This window comes from Brassica napus, chromosome C5, assembly GCF_020379485.1.
Source record: "Brassica napus cultivar Da-Ae chromosome C5, Da-Ae, whole genome shotgun sequence".
Classification (NCBI taxonomy): domain Eukaryota; kingdom Viridiplantae; phylum Streptophyta; class Magnoliopsida; order Brassicales; family Brassicaceae; genus Brassica; species Brassica napus.
Genome location: NC_063448.1, coordinates 20,750,940 through 20,766,561, shown reverse-complemented (window position 1 = coordinate 20,766,561; position 15,622 = coordinate 20,750,940). Strand labels below are relative to the sequence as shown.

Sequence of the window (15,622 nt, the reverse complement as noted above, 5' to 3'; positions counted from 1 at the left end):
TCATCATTAAAATAAATATATTCAAATATGACATTATAAATTTCGAAATATAATTTAATTATATATTTTTAAATTATAAAATTTTACTACTAAAATTTTCAAAAATGTATACAGTTTTTTTAGAAAATTATGAAAATTTAATCGTAAAATCATTATTTTCTTATATATCTACAAATTTTATAAATATTGTTTAATTTTAATTTTTGGTAATTATGCAATTTTTACAAATTTATTTAATATATTTAATTAAAATAAATAGATAGAAAAATCTATCTAAAATTATAATTTCAAATATATACATGCATATTCTTAAATATAATTTTTATGTTTAATTAAATCAAATTAATATTAAAATATCGATACGAAAAAGAAAATTTACAATATGAATAAAATTTTATTTTAAAATATAATTTATATTTATCTGTTAAAAAATATTTTAATTTTTTTTACTGCACATGGTGCAGGAAGACACCTAGTATATATATAAATTCTATGTATACTTACATACAAAGACAGATTAAAATACAAAACACATTTTCTAAATTATGATTAAGAAAAAATATGACATCATTCGAAATAAGATTTAAATGGTGCTCAACGACAAAAAGAAGAAAACCTATTCTAACTTATTTCCATCTTCTTTAGCTGAATAAGTTAGAAGACGTAGAAACTAATATATTCTTGATCTAACTTATTTCAGGTTTGTGTAACACTATTTTTAAATAACATAAACTTTTTGCTATCTTGATCTAAAAATTGGAAAGTAATATATTTGAGAAAAGAAAACGTAGAAAAGAATTGAAATATTGGAATAAAACTGGAGAAAATTAAAACTTTTAAAAATATAAAATACAACTAAATAAAAATCAAAACCAAACCACTTTATTACTAATTAAAAATTAAAAATTAAAAAAATTAAAATATGTAAACCTCACGTAGCGCTAGCGCGGTGATAATCTCTAGTTTTTATAGTTTGTAATAGAAGTACTCTTTGAAGATCTCTTGTAACATTTATATTCATATATAGTTCTCTTTCCCTAGAACTTAAAACTCATACTTCATGGTATAGAAACATTAATGAAACATTTAGTTAAACCAATTCAACATCTTAAATTGCATTTCAATAGATCATTTTCAGCATATCAAATAACTTTACTAATACGTATATGATTCTTTCTCTTGGTAAAAAAATACAAGAATATTGGCGTCTAAATTTCAGATATGATCAGAATCTATTTCTACTTTCATACTAACGCGATTGACTACACTACTTTTCGGAACTGTATTTAGTATTTTTTGCAAACGTAAGAAGTGAGTGATCAACCGACCTAAGAAAAAAACAATGGATAATAAATCACAAGATTGAAACTACGAAAAGTTTGACTTAAATCTTCCCAACATGTATCGGTTTCTTGCATCCCAAACAATCTGATAGTTCTCTTTGGTGTGTCTCGTAACTCTGTTTCCTCTTAAAGCACATCGCCATCTCTATTACTCTGTTCCTGGACAATCTCTTCAGCTTCTACCCTCTGCCTCCCAACATTTCCCTCTCCATGTTCAGTCCCCACTCGCTCGTATCCCGCCGCTATATCATCAATTACATCTTTGAACCGACTCTGGAGACTCGTGAATAGTTCTTCCCGAGAATTAACATAGGCTAAATCTCCAAAATAGCACATTTCTAAGTTTATGTTACAAAAATAGTCCTCAAAAACTAAAATGACCAAAATAGCATTTTATCTTTTGAAAAATTTAATTTTTTTTTTTATTTTTCAAAATTTGAAATCTTATCCCAAAACTCCACTCCCCAACTCTAAACCCTAAAGCCTAAACTCTAAATTCTAAACCCTAAACCTTAAACCCTAAATCCTAAACCCTAAATCCTAAACCCCACCCCTTAACTCTAAACCCTAATGTCTAAATTAATTTACCATTGGAGTATAAGTGTATATTTATCTCTTTTGATAAAACATTAAATGCTATTTTGGTCATTTTTATTTTTAGAGGTTATATTTGTAACAAAAACTTTTTTATTGTTATCCTAGTTATTTTCTCATTAACATATCTCATATGACTAACTTAAAACAGTAAAGATATAAAGAGCTGATATTTAGTCAAAGTTACCCTCTTCTCTGCCATAGAGCTTGACTCTGTTTCATGTCTTCTCTCATCAAATCTCCCATCCAAAGTTGTAACCTGAGTATCAAAATGTAAAAGACAATGCCAATGACATGGAGAAGAAACTCAATTTAAGTGTTTCACATTTTGTGTGATAAGAATAATATTATAGTAAACAACACATGTAACCTGGAGAAAAACAACAGACAACATGAATCTATTGTGGATTCTTGTCACCTCTTAAATAAGACTAACAAAACAGATCTTGTTTCAGTTTAGTTTACCATCAATCTTTGTTCCTGATCATTCGCCTGCGCCTCACTCTTTTCCTCCTCAAGGTATCTCTGCCGCCCACTGGCCTCTCTCTGTCTATGTTGCTGCACAATCACTTGTGCGTCTCTCCTTCCCATCTCAAAATATCTCAGAAACTCAGTGATGTCTCTCTGTCTATGTTGCTGCACAATCTCTTGAGCGTCTCTCCGTCCCATCTCATAATATCTCTGACAATCAGTGATGTCTCTCGGTCTATGTTCATGAACATTCTCTTGAGCCTGTCCCCTCTGCCACTCAGTGTTATCTCTCAGTTCCAGCGGATCGTCATGAGCTTGTCTTTGTTCCTTTTCCTAGGAAAAAGAAACGTGCTACATCAAGGAAAGGAAAAGCAAAACAAGAACAAAAAGTCAATTCTTGAATCAATCTCTTTACCTTGTATGAGGAGGATCCAGCCACCATACCAACAACACTTATTTGACTTAGGCTGCTGTTACACTTCTTCTCGTCTGGCCTGTAGGCTGACTCTGTTTCGTGCCTCCCCGAACCCTAGAGAATAGACACAGTTAAGCATTTTCAGAATTGGATGAAAAGGAATAGTAACCAGGCGATGATGAAATTACCTGACGCATAGTTTCTGCACCATCCCTGTCCTTTGGGTGAGAAAACTCAGGTAAGATCTTCACATCTGAAGGAAGTGGTTGACGCATAGTATTATTAGGTAAACGAGGAGCTTCATTGTTCTTTGCGTGGATAAATTTACAGGCTGAGCCGTCCGTACAAAATCCTCTCCTGAAGAACTGCAAGGAAAGCCTCAAATGAAGTTTGTGTTACTTTTGCTACAAGGAAGATAGTGAGATTTGAGATTAATCAAACGAAGTGTGTACCTTACAAGTAGGATGATTGAAAAGGCAATTGCTTCCATGGTCACAGAGACCTGTCTGTAGATAACTACGACAAATTCTTTCACCTGGACGAACTTGATAACCATTTTGGATTCTTTCATCAGATATAGTTTTGGGTTCACTCCTTTCCCAGCCAAGATTTGTAGCCTGAGAATCAAAATTATAGAAAAAGGAAAACGTTGAATCAAACAAAACTACTGTTGTTAAGCAAAAAAAAGAAAAAAAGAGAGAGTTAATAGTTTATTTACCCAATTCTTCGACTCTGTTTCATGGCTTCTCTGCTGTTGCATCTCAACATCTCCCAGTCTCTGTTGTTTCAGTGTGTCTACTACGTACGACTCTTTGTGATCGGTAATCAGATCTGGCTCCTGAGAAATTCGTGTTCTTGATTCATCATACTACTAATCTACAGTACTAAAGAACATAGCAGAGTAAAAGATCGTGTTCTTTGTTTCTTTACCCTCTTCTCTGCCCAGGTTCCTGGATCCCTTTTGTGTCTCCGACCAGTTGTAACATCAGATTTTCTCGACCTCGAATCCAGATCTCGTTCCTGAGAATCCAAAACGAAAATCAAAACATCACCCTTCTTCACAAGAACATAGTTCGACTCTGTTTCCATAGCGCGATTAAAAAAAAAAAAAAAAAAAAAACAGAGTAAATTGTCGTTGAGTTTGACCTTGGTTTCTTCCATGGATATCGACTCTGATCCTGCAGTGTAAGTTCTCGTATCGTCTTCTCTTCTCTGAGTTCTTACTGTTGTTTACTCCGTTTCGGGGTTTATCTTTACTCAGCGCCCTCTTCTCTTTGGAAAACTCTAAAGTTTGATTCTTTTAAATGCAAAACGCTCATGTTTCTTGCTTGGCAAGATTGTTTCCATAACTGTGTTTTTTTATAGTACGTACCACTTGACTTCCTTAAGAGGGAAAATGTTTCTCGTTTCTGTAAAACAAAAAAAAAAACGGATTTTGTTTCTTGAACAGCTATTCTGGTTACGGTAATAAGGGGAAAAAAATATATTAATAGCTCCAAATAAATGTAAATTTGTGACCAAATTGTAACGTATGGTATTTAGTTTTTGAATTCCACTTTCTTCCCATCATGATTCAAATAGTTATTTTTGAATTAGTTATAACAAATGGTAATATTCATCTTCCAAAACCATGAATTAGTTATTTTTGTTTCCAAACTTTTAATGTAGTAAAAGTAAAACAATGATATAAAGCAGGCTTGCCTCTTTACAATATGAGTCGTATGACTGATATAATATAGGAACCATTCTTCAAAATCAAATGGACAATAAGGTCATATACAATTTTTCTTGTCAGATTTCAAAAACCAATTGAGTGAAAATGTTTTGATGAATCGAATTCATACACACTGATCAAGTCTCAAACTAGCCTCCCTCCTTATTTGCCTGATCATGAGCATGCTTCTCCTGGTGAATAAGTAAATATAACCAATGTAAAGTTCACTTTTCTCCCTATTGAAATCTTTTATCGAGTGAGTCTGTTATAATTTTATCGCCATCATCCATTACCTTTCAATCTTTGTTCCTCCCCGCTCTCCTCAAATGTCTTTACCATCTTCCTCGCTCGTATGTATCCGGCCACGATTTCATCATGTATTTGGCTTATATCCTTGAATCTTTCAAGCCCTTGGAAATCCTGAATAGCTTTTTCCTGAGAATGAACATATTATCAATAATATAAGCAACTTAAAAGATATAAACAGCAAACGAGCTTAAGACAAGGTCACGGATCTTTGCTCGCTTTAATCCATCCAGTGTTTCATCTATCATTTGACTTCTAATTTTCTTCAAATCTTTCCTTCACTTTTGAATCCAAAATAGCCTTCTCCTGAGAATGAGAACATACTAACTGTTCTCTTTTCTCCTTGCACTCGCAGTAAAGAAGAGATTAGGATCTTGTTTCCGTTTTTTTTTTCTACCTTCAATCTTTGTTCCTCAGAACTCTCTTCAGCCTCCATCTCCATCTTCTCCACATCTCTCTGTCTCTTTTTGTCAACCTTGTCCTGACAATAAGTGTATCAAATGAAAATCCACAGTGTATAACAAAGAAAGGTACCGTTGTCTGCAGTGACAGTAAAAGAAGAGATCGGATATTCTTTCAGTTTCTTTTACCTTTACTCTTTGTTCCTCCAAAAACGCTATAGACTTTCTCCTTTCCGTCTCTTGAGCTTGTCTTGTCTGCCACTCAATGCTCTTTCTCTGTCTTTCTACTTGCAGATTGTCTTGACGATGTGCATCTACTTTGTGATTCTCTGCTATCCCCTTGAGAAAACAAACAAAAAAAAAAAAAAATTAAAACCCGAAACATTAAATCAAATGATAACAAGAGTAAGTTATCTTCTCTTTTTCTCCTCGCATGTTTACTCTGTTTCATCATTATCATCCATTAGTAAAATACAGTAACAGATCTTGTTTTTTAGTTTAGTTTACCATCAGTCTTTGTTCCTGCGCATTCCCTTGAGCCTCACTCTTTTCTTTCTCAGAATCTCTCTGCCGCCCATTGGTCTCTTTCTGTCTATGTTCCCGCACATGCTCTTGAGCCTCTCTCCTTTTCTTCTCAAAATATCTCTGCCACCCAGTGTTCTCTCTCTGTCTGTGCTCCTTCACATTCTCTTGAGACCCTCTCCTCTTCCCCTCAGTGTTTGAATAAAAAGTAACGAGCTAAGTGAAAGGAGAGGTAAAGCAAAATGAGAACAAAAGGTCAAAGTCTTTAATCAAATCTCTTTACCATTTTAGCTCGCTTGTAACCAGCCACTATACCATCACATATTTGACTTAGGCTTAGGTTATACTTCTTCTCTATATTGAACACCCAATCTTTAGTTTCCTTCTCCTCTTGCCCGTAGTCACTTTATGTATTTTTCACTTTTGGATGAAAAGGAATAGTAACCAGGCGATGATGAAATTACCTGACGCATAGGTTCTTCACCATCCCTGTCCTTTGGGTGAAAGTTTTTCACATTTGACGCATAGGAGCTTCGTTGTCCTTTGAGTGAAGAAATTTACAAGCTGAGCCGTCCTTACAAAATCCTCTCAGAAAGAACTGCAAGTAAAGACTCAAATGAAGATTGTGTTACTTTTGCTACAAGGATCCATAAGCTTAAGTCGAATGTGTACCTTACAACGAGGATGATTGAAAAGGCAATTGCTTCCACGGACACAGAGACCACTGTGTAGATAACTCCTACAACTACTTTGACCTGGACGAACTGGATAGTCACTTGGGATTCTCTCATCAGATGTCGTTTTGGGTTCACTCCTTTCCCGATCAAGATTTGTAGCCTTATTCATGCTGTCTTAAATAGATTATCGGGACGGGAATGTAAGATATCTTGCCGGAAATTAGGAGAGTCGTCGTTTTTGTTCCATATTCCTCATGAAAATACTCGCAAATGGGTTATTCAACGTGGCGTGTGGCATGTGGATGATTGTCTCCTATTTGTGGCCCCTTGGAGTCCTGTAAACTCTTTTAAAACCCCTGAGATTTCTACATTACCGGTGTGGGTAACCCTTAAGAATATTCCGGATTCATGTTTCTCTAGATTAGGTATCAGCCACATAGCATCAGGTTTGGGAGAGCCAATGCTTACGCATAAGCCTCGTCTAGATCCAACAAATATGGGGGAAGCTAAACTTTTAGTTGAGGTTGAATTAGATAAACCGTTCCCGAAGCTAATTGCGCTTGATGACAAACAAGGCAATATCTACTTGTTAGATGTGGAGTATTCTTGGATTCCTAGCGCTTGTGAAAGATGCGGAGCACTTGGCCATAAAGAGAAGAGGTGTTTACTTCCTCCTAAGCCACTTGGATCTGCTGCTGTTATAAAAGAAAATCATGATACCAATGAAGAGATCCCAACGGTGGATATAGTTCTGTTATTGCAAAACACCCCTAGTACACATGTCAACCACTTGGAGCCAAACTCACAATCACCTTCAGCCCATAGAGTACATGAGACTCCAAAAAACTCTTCTGTTACTGCTCATCCCGAGGATGCAACTTCTGATCCGATCACACATTCGCATGAGGTACACTCCACCTCTTGCTCAAAGTTGGGTACTACTTTGCCTATGTTAGCAGCCACAACCGTTGCGCCCCTTCAGTCACAAATTATGGAAGAAATTTCATCACAAGTTAACATTTTGGAAGTCTCTCACGCTTCTGAAAATGAGCAACCCATTGGTCGTCACTCGCCAATCACTCAAAACCATCATCATTTCCACATGGAGCCGGAGAGTCCTCTCGCTTATGGGAAAGAGACTGGTGTAGATGTGGTTGGAGAAACTTCTAGTTATAACCTAACTAGAGGAGGAAGACCAATAAAACCAACTCAAAAATTTCAAGATATGGAATGGACAAATGTTAGTGGAAGAAGTAAAAAAGGTCGACGCGGCCGAGGGAACCATTTCCACTAGTTCTTGTCTTTCTTTTTCTTTCCTATTAGGATTCATTAGTGGATCCTCCTCTCGGGTTTTGCTTTAACTCTTTTCTTGTTGCAAACTTTATCAGACTTATGAGTGAAAACTCATACTTGTATTACTTATGCATTTTAATATGAAAACCGTTTACAAAAAAAAAAAAATTTGTAGCCTGATAACCAAGATTCAAAATAGAAACGTTGAATCAAACCAAAAACACACACAAGAAGTTAGTTTCTTTTACCATCTTCTTCTTCTTCTTCTTCTTCTTCTTCTTCTTCTTCTTCTTCTTCTTCAGTAGCAAGGATTTCGACTCTGTTTCATGACTTGTCCGTCTCTTAATGTCTGTGTACGACTCTTTGTGATCGTGTCTCCGCTCAGTTCTAACATCAGATCTTCTCGGCCTCAAATCCTGACAATCAAAACGCTTAAATCATAACATCACCCAAGGCGTCTTTGACTTCTCTCATCAAATATTTTCTCTAGATGCTAACTTCACTTGTAAGGACTAAGGAGGACCAATCTAATGAGTAATCACAGTAGGAACATCGTTTGTCGATCAGCTTATTTTTATGTACCTTGGTTTCTTCCATGGATCTCGACTCTCTTCTCCCAGCGTCGTCTCCCATTTAGTATGTTCTCCTATCAAGTTCCTTCGACTTCTTGTTTCAGCGCCAACTATCTTCTCTCTTTTATTCCTTTTTATTCTCTCTCTCTCTCTTCCTTCTTTGTTCGCTTCAAATCAAAATCCAAGAATGGTTTCTTTTCTAAAATATCCAAAACTCTAAACTTTGATGTTTGAAACGATTGTTTCCGTACATTCGGTTATTATAACAAATCAAATGTTTGTGTTTTGGCGGGGAAATGTTTTCAGGTTAACTTATTTATTTACTTTTTTTTTTAATTGGTCAACAGTTTATTTATTACTTAACAAAAGAAAAATAAATATATAACGGTGAAAAGTAGTAGCGTAAGAAATTCTTTTTTTTTATTTTTTTAATGAATTGCTTTATATCACTATGAAAAAACTGAAAATTACTAATATCATATGTACATTTTGATTAAAACCCATTCCAAGTTTGCAAGTGGGAACGCTAATCACCTCAAACACAAACTGTGCATCTTGTTACAGTGAAAGATTGAGAACAGAAGCAACTTAAAAGGTCATATGTTCTCTCATAAGACTTCCCTTTTGAGTCTTCTTTTTCTTTACTGGGAAGCTGACAAGTAAACCCCTGAATCTCATACGGTATAGCGAGGTTTAGCATTACGATCAAGAGTCTTTGCATCCTCCTGAAAAAGAAACATTGGACAAGTCACAATAGCACAAAGCAATGTAGTTCCAAAATAACATTACAAAGATGCTGAAGAAGTAATTACATGAAAGATGAATCCGATTGTCTCATTGCAACCAAGACGTTCCTTCCACTGTTTCCCAATGCTTATCTGCATGTAAAAACAACAATAACAAGATTTCCCCAAAGTTAAGCCAATGTATGTGTTTCCTACGAAGCAAACCAGGATAAGATTCTCTTAATTGTCTAGTCTCTCCCTCTTAGTGTATGCTTAAGCACTTAGGGACCTCAAAAACAAGCGTAAATATAGCCTTAGGGAAAACATCAATGGTCTACCTGAGCTTCCTCATTAGCAGCGTTCTTGGTCCATAGCGAGATCTTATCCCCTCTCGTTCTGAAATTCAAAACTGCCCCGCAAATCTCATCTCCATGCTCAAATTGCTCACCAACTAACGAAAGTAACTAAAACAAGTAGCAGAGATCAAAAACATCAATCACAAAATGCATCCAACAAGCAACATTATTGCCTCAGTAAAACTATAACGAACTCCTGAAAAGTGACAATACCGTGTTAAGCCAATTGGATTCCAGTGTAGCCTTAGGGAGCATCATAGTCCACTTTCCTCCATTAGCACATACAGGATCTTCCCACTTGGGTTCGATTTCATGTTTGAAGCAGTAGAGATCCGACCCGTGAACCCACTTGGTTGGAGGATGGATGTTATTGTAAAGACTGCATCAAGTAGTTAAACAAACAATGCTTTGAACTCATCCATGGCAGAATAACAAGATACCTTAAGATTCAAGAAACCTAAAACGCAGACAAAAGGAATACACACAAAACCTAGAAGCTGATTCAATATCTCTGACGTTTACTCCTAAGTAAAGACTACTATAACTATTCTTGTATTACTTGATTCTGCCCTACGAGATGGATTCAACGTAAATCTCACCTCCAGAACTCCTCGATGGTAGCGAATGTGTACAAGGTTCTCAAAGAGCTTCCCCATGCGGCTTGATTCGATTTCGAGGAAGGATTATCGAACCAGAAGGTCCAAGAACTCTGCAAGGCGTGCGAATGTTCGATTACGGTGGTTGATTTCGATTTCTTCCACACATAGCCGTTTCCGCCGCATGTGATCTTTTGCTCCTTCGACGGACCTTCTTCGCCGCCGCCGATAGCCTTAATCGCCGGCAAATGCTTCTGGATAGGGCAATGGTTCGCGGTGTTAGGATCGAGATTCTCCTCTTCCGCCATAATCGCTGATACCGAAGAACCCTCAACCGCCATTTTCTCTCTCGCTCGCTCGACTCTTGGATCACTTACTTTTCCGTCGGTTCCGTCTTTTGTTATAGACGGTTTGTCCGTAACATAAAGCCCAGTATTAGCCCATTAAAGGCCCATAGTGAATTGAAATCCCTTGGCATAACCAATGAAGCTTTGACATATGATATATATTTAACAATGTAAAAAAAAAATTAAATACAAGAAATTAAAGGTGAAAAACAGTTTTGTATCTCTTACCTAATTATTATTTTTCTATATAGAAAAGAAAAGAAAAATCTCAAATTGCAATTCCACAACACCCATGATCTCACGATTGTTGGAGCAGTTGATCTTTTCTCTAGATAAGATTTTAATTGTCGATACCATTAGCTTAAATTCATCTCTATTTTTATTTTAGAAATTGTAAATTTCGTAATTCTTTGTTTGCAACTGCTCATAACTCTCTCCAAAGCATGATAAAATTTTGATTTCTTACTAGATATGTCGAACGATCGTATCCACAATGCTAAGTCTACAATAATGGATCTACATCGACATAATTTCTTGCTAAACGGTGGAATAACAATAGTCTTCAAACAAATCATTTTAGAAACTTGAAAAAAAAAACACAATTCTGTTATGGATGGCTAAGCGGATCGTACTGAAAATGAGCATAAGAACATTAGAATTTAGGTTAGTGACTCTAGAAATGCCCAAACTCTTCTTGCTCAAATCATAATTGCTGCATGTTGAATTTATTGTTCATAAACATTTTTCTCTTCTAATCTACTTATAGCTTCTTTTTATATATACTAGAGATTTTCCCGGGCGTAGCCCGGATTTTTCCCTATATATTTTAATTAAATTTAGGTTAGTTTAGAATTTATATTTGAGTTTATATTTTATACTTAGACTGATAATGCTATATAAATTATTAGATATTATTGTACTTCTGTGTTGGTTTTGGTGACTACAAATTAGAAATTATTAAAATTCACAGTTTTTCTTTTCAAAATAAAAAAGACATATAAACTGGTAAGCAAGTTTATAAAAAAAGTAAATTAATTCTTATTTAAAGTTCTGTTATTCTTTTCTCTTTTACTTTATTTTTATATGAAAATATGGTTAATTAATGTATAGTTCAAACTTTGTTTTAACGTTAAAATCAATCAACATGCATTTTTAACTTTCGATGATTTATTATTTGGTTATAAAAAAATTATATGAATATGTTCTTATGTCAAATACTTTTTTAACATGTACCAAAACATATTCGAAAGAAAAGATTAAGAAAATATAATAAAATTCCATTAGATTCCATTTTCCTCCTTTCATGAGCGTTTGTTAGCTGCCAAAACATGTTTATACGAGTAACGAACGTAAATTTTCAGAAGAAACCCTTTTACAACTTATTAGTATGGAAACATGATACAAATTTTCAAAAGAAAAGAATAATAAATATAAGTTAATAACTAATAAGAATAATGTCGACAATTATAAGTTTGTCACTTGATTCTGTCCCAATGACCTTGTCAAGCAAGTATAATTCAGGTGCAATTCATACGTTTGCTGTCCATAGCTGTTAATCGGAAGAAGCCAAATTTATCAGCTAAGATTAGATTTTTCCTCACAGTTTTGGAAACTCAGGGACTTCGAGTGGATATATTTATCTCCCTTCTCAAGTTACAATGATCACCGGAAAGGATAACCAGATATTCCACCTTTGCTGTTACTTGCCCTGCAATCAGTGTCTTCACCCATCAGTTGTTATTAAAGATCACCGGAAAGGACAAACAGATATTCTATCAGTGTCTGAAAAAAGTTCATATATCCAAATTACTGAATTAGCTAAATATGACAATTTATATTGCTTCTGTTGAGTTTTTCTACAATTTTACCAGAGTATGCATGCATGTAATTCAGGAAAATTGACTTTGCAGTAAGATGTAATAATACTTGTGTTCTTTCTATACTCCCTCCGTTTCAAATTACTTGTCGTTCTAAAGTAGAGTTTTTGTTTCAAAATAAGTGTCGTTTTCGATTTTCAATATAAAATTTATTGAAAATATTTTCTACTACATTTTTCTATTGGTTGATATATGGTTAGGTCTAATCATAGTGGGATGATCCACAGACATAGTTTATCTATACACTTTTTAATTCATATATATTTATGTGCTTATTTCAGCAGCGTGTTTTATGATTTAAAATAAAGTTATTTACAGTGTTATTTTCACCCTCACGTGTGTTTTTGTTTTTATCCATTATTGTTTATTATTTTTGTGTATATTATTAATTGTATTGCGGAGTTTTCGAATTATAATTCTGTTTGAATATAAATATTTATTCAGTCTAGAGTAATATTTTGTTACTCCAAACATGATATTATGTTTCAAGAATATTTTTATTTCCTTGTATTCATTTATATTATTTTTGGTACTTCAGTGGACTTAGTTAAAAGTATTTATGAAATTCTGTTTATATGTTTTTATGACAGTAAAAAAATCAGTTTTGATGTTCTCATACAGTCAATTTTTTTTTTGTTGACAATTTGTTTTTTGATTTTATCAGTCTTGATGACTAATCATGCTTAATCATCGCTCATGCATCCAAGAAATTCGGTGGCTTTATATTTGCCAATGTGTAACAACTTATACTCTACTTCTGAAGTGAATATAAGGAACTGGAGACTCTAAAATATTTAGTATATAGCACATGGGAGAAGCATGAGATGAAATCAGTAACACACACTTGCTTGAATAACATTGTTTAAGAACTAAATTATACTCTATTTCTATAAGGAAAATCTAGAATCTGAAACGCTTAGTATATCACATGGGAGGAGCTAGAGTCTGAAAGTAGGTAGCAACTTAAAGGGAAATTAGTGCAACCATGAAGGTTTGTTGAAATATGAAGAGTATTTGTGACCTGGCTACAAAAATACATTAGACATGCTTGTATGAAGGTAAATGTGATCAAGTTGAGAATGTGGCAACAGACCTGGGTAGCACGTTAATCATATAAGAACTCAAGTTCTTCACATTTACTGGAGGCTGCTCTTAGTTCGTGCTATTAACTAAGAATAAGCCAGCGAAAAGAAAACAAATCTCAAGCTCTATAAGCCAAAAACCGAAGGGTGAGAAAAAATGGGTACAGCTTAATCGATTTGATTTAACCAACTCTACAAAGTATTAGATATAAAACATTGAACATCCTGCTACTTTTAATTTTTCATTGCAAGGACAGTAATATGATCAGAAGATTAAGAATAATAGCTCTACCTTTTATAGCTTCCGCTCTGATACTCAACGGTAGTGTAACTTGATCGCCAGATTTCTAATTATGTTTGGTTGATATAAAATTACCTGCAAAGAAAAGGCAGGAACAATATGAATCTCATTTTCACATTCTAGAGGCTATCATAATCAAAGGACACCTGAATCTGGTTCTGTTCTTAAATAGGTAACATTATATTCGGATTTCAATGATATAAATGTTACAATACGTAATGTTCGAATCACCTAAAGCTGGTACTTTTAGGGATTGTCCATTCCCAGATACTTTAGAACGTAAGAAACAATAAGATCCCATATGGACTACCCTCGCTTTCCTTGGTCTTCTCAGGTACAATCTACATTTGAATGCAAAAGAATGTGAGAACCCAAATTTATATGGTACCAAAAATCTTTAGGTGATGGGTCTTTATATTAGATTACTTGCTCAGGAGCTCCTTTGCTGCTTCATGCGAGTCTCCATTTTCATCAGTGTATGTGATAGCTGTACGTTTACAGGATTAAAGGAAAAGAAATGCACCTCTTTGATTCCTTCTCTTGCCTATCTGAATTGATCAAGATTGCCTGCAGCAAAAGGATACAGATTTAACTAAATCAATTCAAATTACCTTTTTTGGATCACCCAACATCCCTACAATGGATGCATCAATGGCATCTTGGTTTTCGAATTTGGAGGCTCTTGCAGCTATCAATACAACTGCACCGGAATCTATGTTCCTTGGGAATACTTCAATCAATGACTTATAGACGCAAAGCTTGTTAAGAGTTAGAGTCCCAGTCTTATCACTGCCGAAAACATTCATTCCAGCCTCTTGGGGATGGGACCTTTTTGATTCTATTGATAAAACGTTGGTACGAAGATTGAGATTCCTCCAATCGAAAGAACCAAATAGATTATTAATATCAACTCTATATGTGCGGTGTTGAGTAGGGTACATGATGAAGATCTTGAGCAACATCCCTATTCAAACGGAGCATATACAGAATTTACTAATAGCCTTCAAAACCTGAACAAAATCCAACAAAAAAAAACATGACAATCTAAGTTTGAGGTGGGAAGTGATGTAATGAAAACACTATCGGAAAATCTAAAACAACCGCAAATATTAATTAACCGAATGCACTTGGTAATGTGTAGCTTCTTTGAAGAGAACAAAGAACCCTCACATCAGATAGAGCTGTAAAACAAAAGTTAGAAGAAGAAAAAAAAAGGATCGATAGATTCTGCATATCCATAATCCATAAATACAGAACCAAAAAATAACATGGATAGAAGTAGAAAGCGGATGACCAAGATGGCTGTGTAGATCATTCGATGACTCTTCGATTCTGCTTTGTCAATGTCACTTGATCTAGTTCCATGAGGAGCCATACCTCTTACGATTCTCATTAGGTTTTTAATTTTGGATGTATTTAGGTTTAGACATAGCCCTTTATATAGGAGGAGGATCAAGGGGAGGTGGAACAAAACATCCACGATGCTTTTAAAGATTGTCATCGATTGAGTAGGTAATGCAAAACGTAGATTGGAGAAGAGAAGTGGAAGAGTCGGGAGAAAAGACTCTGAAAGCTTACAAAAGAATATTTTGTCGACATGGACTTGGCTGGGCCGAATTTAATTTTAACAGAGTCCAAGTACGAAAGTCTAGTTTAATTCAGCGAGGTGACATGGCAAAATAATGAGCTCTGATTGGACGAATTTTTCTGCTGACGTAGATAGCTTAGATTTTGAGGAAATCTCCCTTTTAGTATTGTGATTTATAGTCAAAAGCTACAAGCATCGTGAAAAAAAAACGTAAATAAAACCAGCCACTAACATTTTTAAAATGAACTAAATCAATATTCAATTTGCTGTAATATTCTTATTCGTGTGAAGGTGATATTTCAGGAGTAAGAAAGAACACACATATAAGAAGACTCTTAAAAAACCTGAGACGCACCGCGGCACAAGAAAAAAAAATGATGATAACTCGAAGGCAATAAATAGGACTTCAGAAACTCGGATGATAAAGGCAACTGAAAATACT

General features: G+C 34.7%; 4 protein-coding genes and 1 long non-coding RNA gene across 6 annotated transcripts; 1 reads left to right on the top strand and 4 right to left on the bottom strand.

Moving 5' to 3' along the window:
• Positions 1-1,975: 1,975 nt before the first annotated feature.
• On the bottom strand, positions 1,976-4,180 carry LOC106398077 (putative zinc finger CCCH domain-containing protein 9). The gene is made up of 8 exons (XM_022700510.2): positions 3,970-4,180; positions 3,754-3,843; positions 3,542-3,661; positions 3,276-3,440; positions 3,012-3,188; positions 2,824-2,937; positions 2,403-2,741; positions 1,976-2,196 (listed from the first exon to the last, which is right to left on the bottom strand). The coding sequence occupies exons 1-8, from the start codon at positions 3,982-3,984 to the stop codon at positions 2,080-2,082; spliced, it is 1,137 nt and encodes a 378-aa protein (XP_022556231.1). The 5' UTR covers positions 3,985-4,180; the 3' UTR covers positions 1,976-2,079.
• Positions 4,181-4,307: 127 nt separating this feature from the next.
• On the bottom strand, positions 4,308-7,308 carry LOC111210883. The gene is made up of 5 exons (XM_048758922.1): positions 5,752-7,308; positions 5,434-5,583; positions 5,241-5,324; positions 4,831-4,972; positions 4,308-4,728 (listed from the first exon to the last, which is right to left on the bottom strand). Exons 1-5 carry the CDS (start codon positions 5,752-5,754, stop codon positions 4,712-4,714), a joined length of 396 nt encoding a protein of 131 aa, XP_048614879.1. The 5' UTR covers positions 5,755-7,308; the 3' UTR covers positions 4,308-4,711.
• Positions 6,940-7,737, top strand: LOC125587145. Its single transcript, XM_048757310.1, has one exon. The coding sequence runs from the start codon at positions 6,940-6,942 to the stop codon at positions 7,735-7,737; it is 798 nt and encodes a 265-aa protein (XP_048613267.1).
• A 1,023-nt stretch (positions 7,738-8,760) lies between these two features.
• LOC106399365 (eukaryotic translation initiation factor 4E-2) lies at positions 8,761-10,369 on the bottom strand. Its single transcript, XM_013839848.2, has 5 exons — positions 9,989-10,369; positions 9,603-9,768; positions 9,372-9,497; positions 9,121-9,186; positions 8,761-9,033 (listed from the first exon to the last, which is right to left on the bottom strand). Exons 1-5 carry the CDS (start codon positions 10,324-10,326, stop codon positions 8,983-8,985), a joined length of 747 nt encoding a protein of 248 aa, XP_013695302.1. The 5' UTR covers positions 10,327-10,369; the 3' UTR covers positions 8,761-8,982.
• Positions 10,370-11,975: 1,606 nt separating this feature from the next.
• On the bottom strand, positions 11,976-15,316 carry LOC106397807. Of its 2 annotated transcripts, XR_002657779.2 has the most exons (5): positions 14,019-15,316; positions 13,824-13,933; positions 13,584-13,667; positions 13,303-13,378; positions 11,976-13,230 (listed from the first exon to the last, which is right to left on the bottom strand). It is a non-coding gene; the product is annotated as an uncharacterized LOC106397807 (long non-coding RNA). The 2 variants fall into 2 exon arrangements; XR_001279842.3 differs by having other exon boundaries at positions 11,976-13,378; positions 14,019-15,273.
• Positions 15,317-15,622: the final 306 nt, after the last annotated feature.

Bases quoted from the DNA above. Each gene is read 5' to 3' on its own strand.
- LOC106398077 (XM_022700510.2), bottom strand. The intron at 2,742-2,823 runs GTAAAGAGATTG...TCTTTTTCCTAG, and splicing joins CTGGATCCTCCTCATACAAG to GAAAAGGAACAAAGACAAGC. The intron at 2,197-2,402 runs GTAAACTAAACT...TTTGATACTCAG, and splicing joins ATCAGGAACAAAGATTGATG to GTTACAACTTTGGATGGGAG.
- LOC125587145 (XM_048757310.1), top strand. From the start codon at position 6,940: ATGGGGGAAGCTAAACTTTTAGTTGAGGTTGAATTAGATAAACCGTTC.
- LOC111210883 (XM_048758922.1), bottom strand. The intron at 5,325-5,433 runs GTAAAAGAAACT...ACTTATTGTCAG, and splicing joins TGGAGGAACAAAGAGTAAAG to GACAAGGTTGACAAAAAGAG. The intron at 4,973-5,240 runs GTAGAAAAAAAA...GTTCATTCTCAG, and splicing joins CTGAGGAACAAAGATTGAAG to GAAAAAGCTATTCAGGATTT.
- LOC106399365 (XM_013839848.2), bottom strand. From the start codon at position 10,326: ATGGCGGTTGAGGGTTCTTCGGTATCAGCGATTATGGCGGAAGAGGAG. The intron at 9,769-9,988 runs GTGAGATTTACG...TACTTGATGCAG, and splicing joins ACCATCGAGGAGTTCTGGAG to TCTTTACAATAACATCCATC. The intron at 9,498-9,602 runs GTATTGTCACTT...TACTTGTTTTAG, and splicing joins AATCCAATTGGCTTAACACG to TTACTTTCGTTAGTTGGTGA.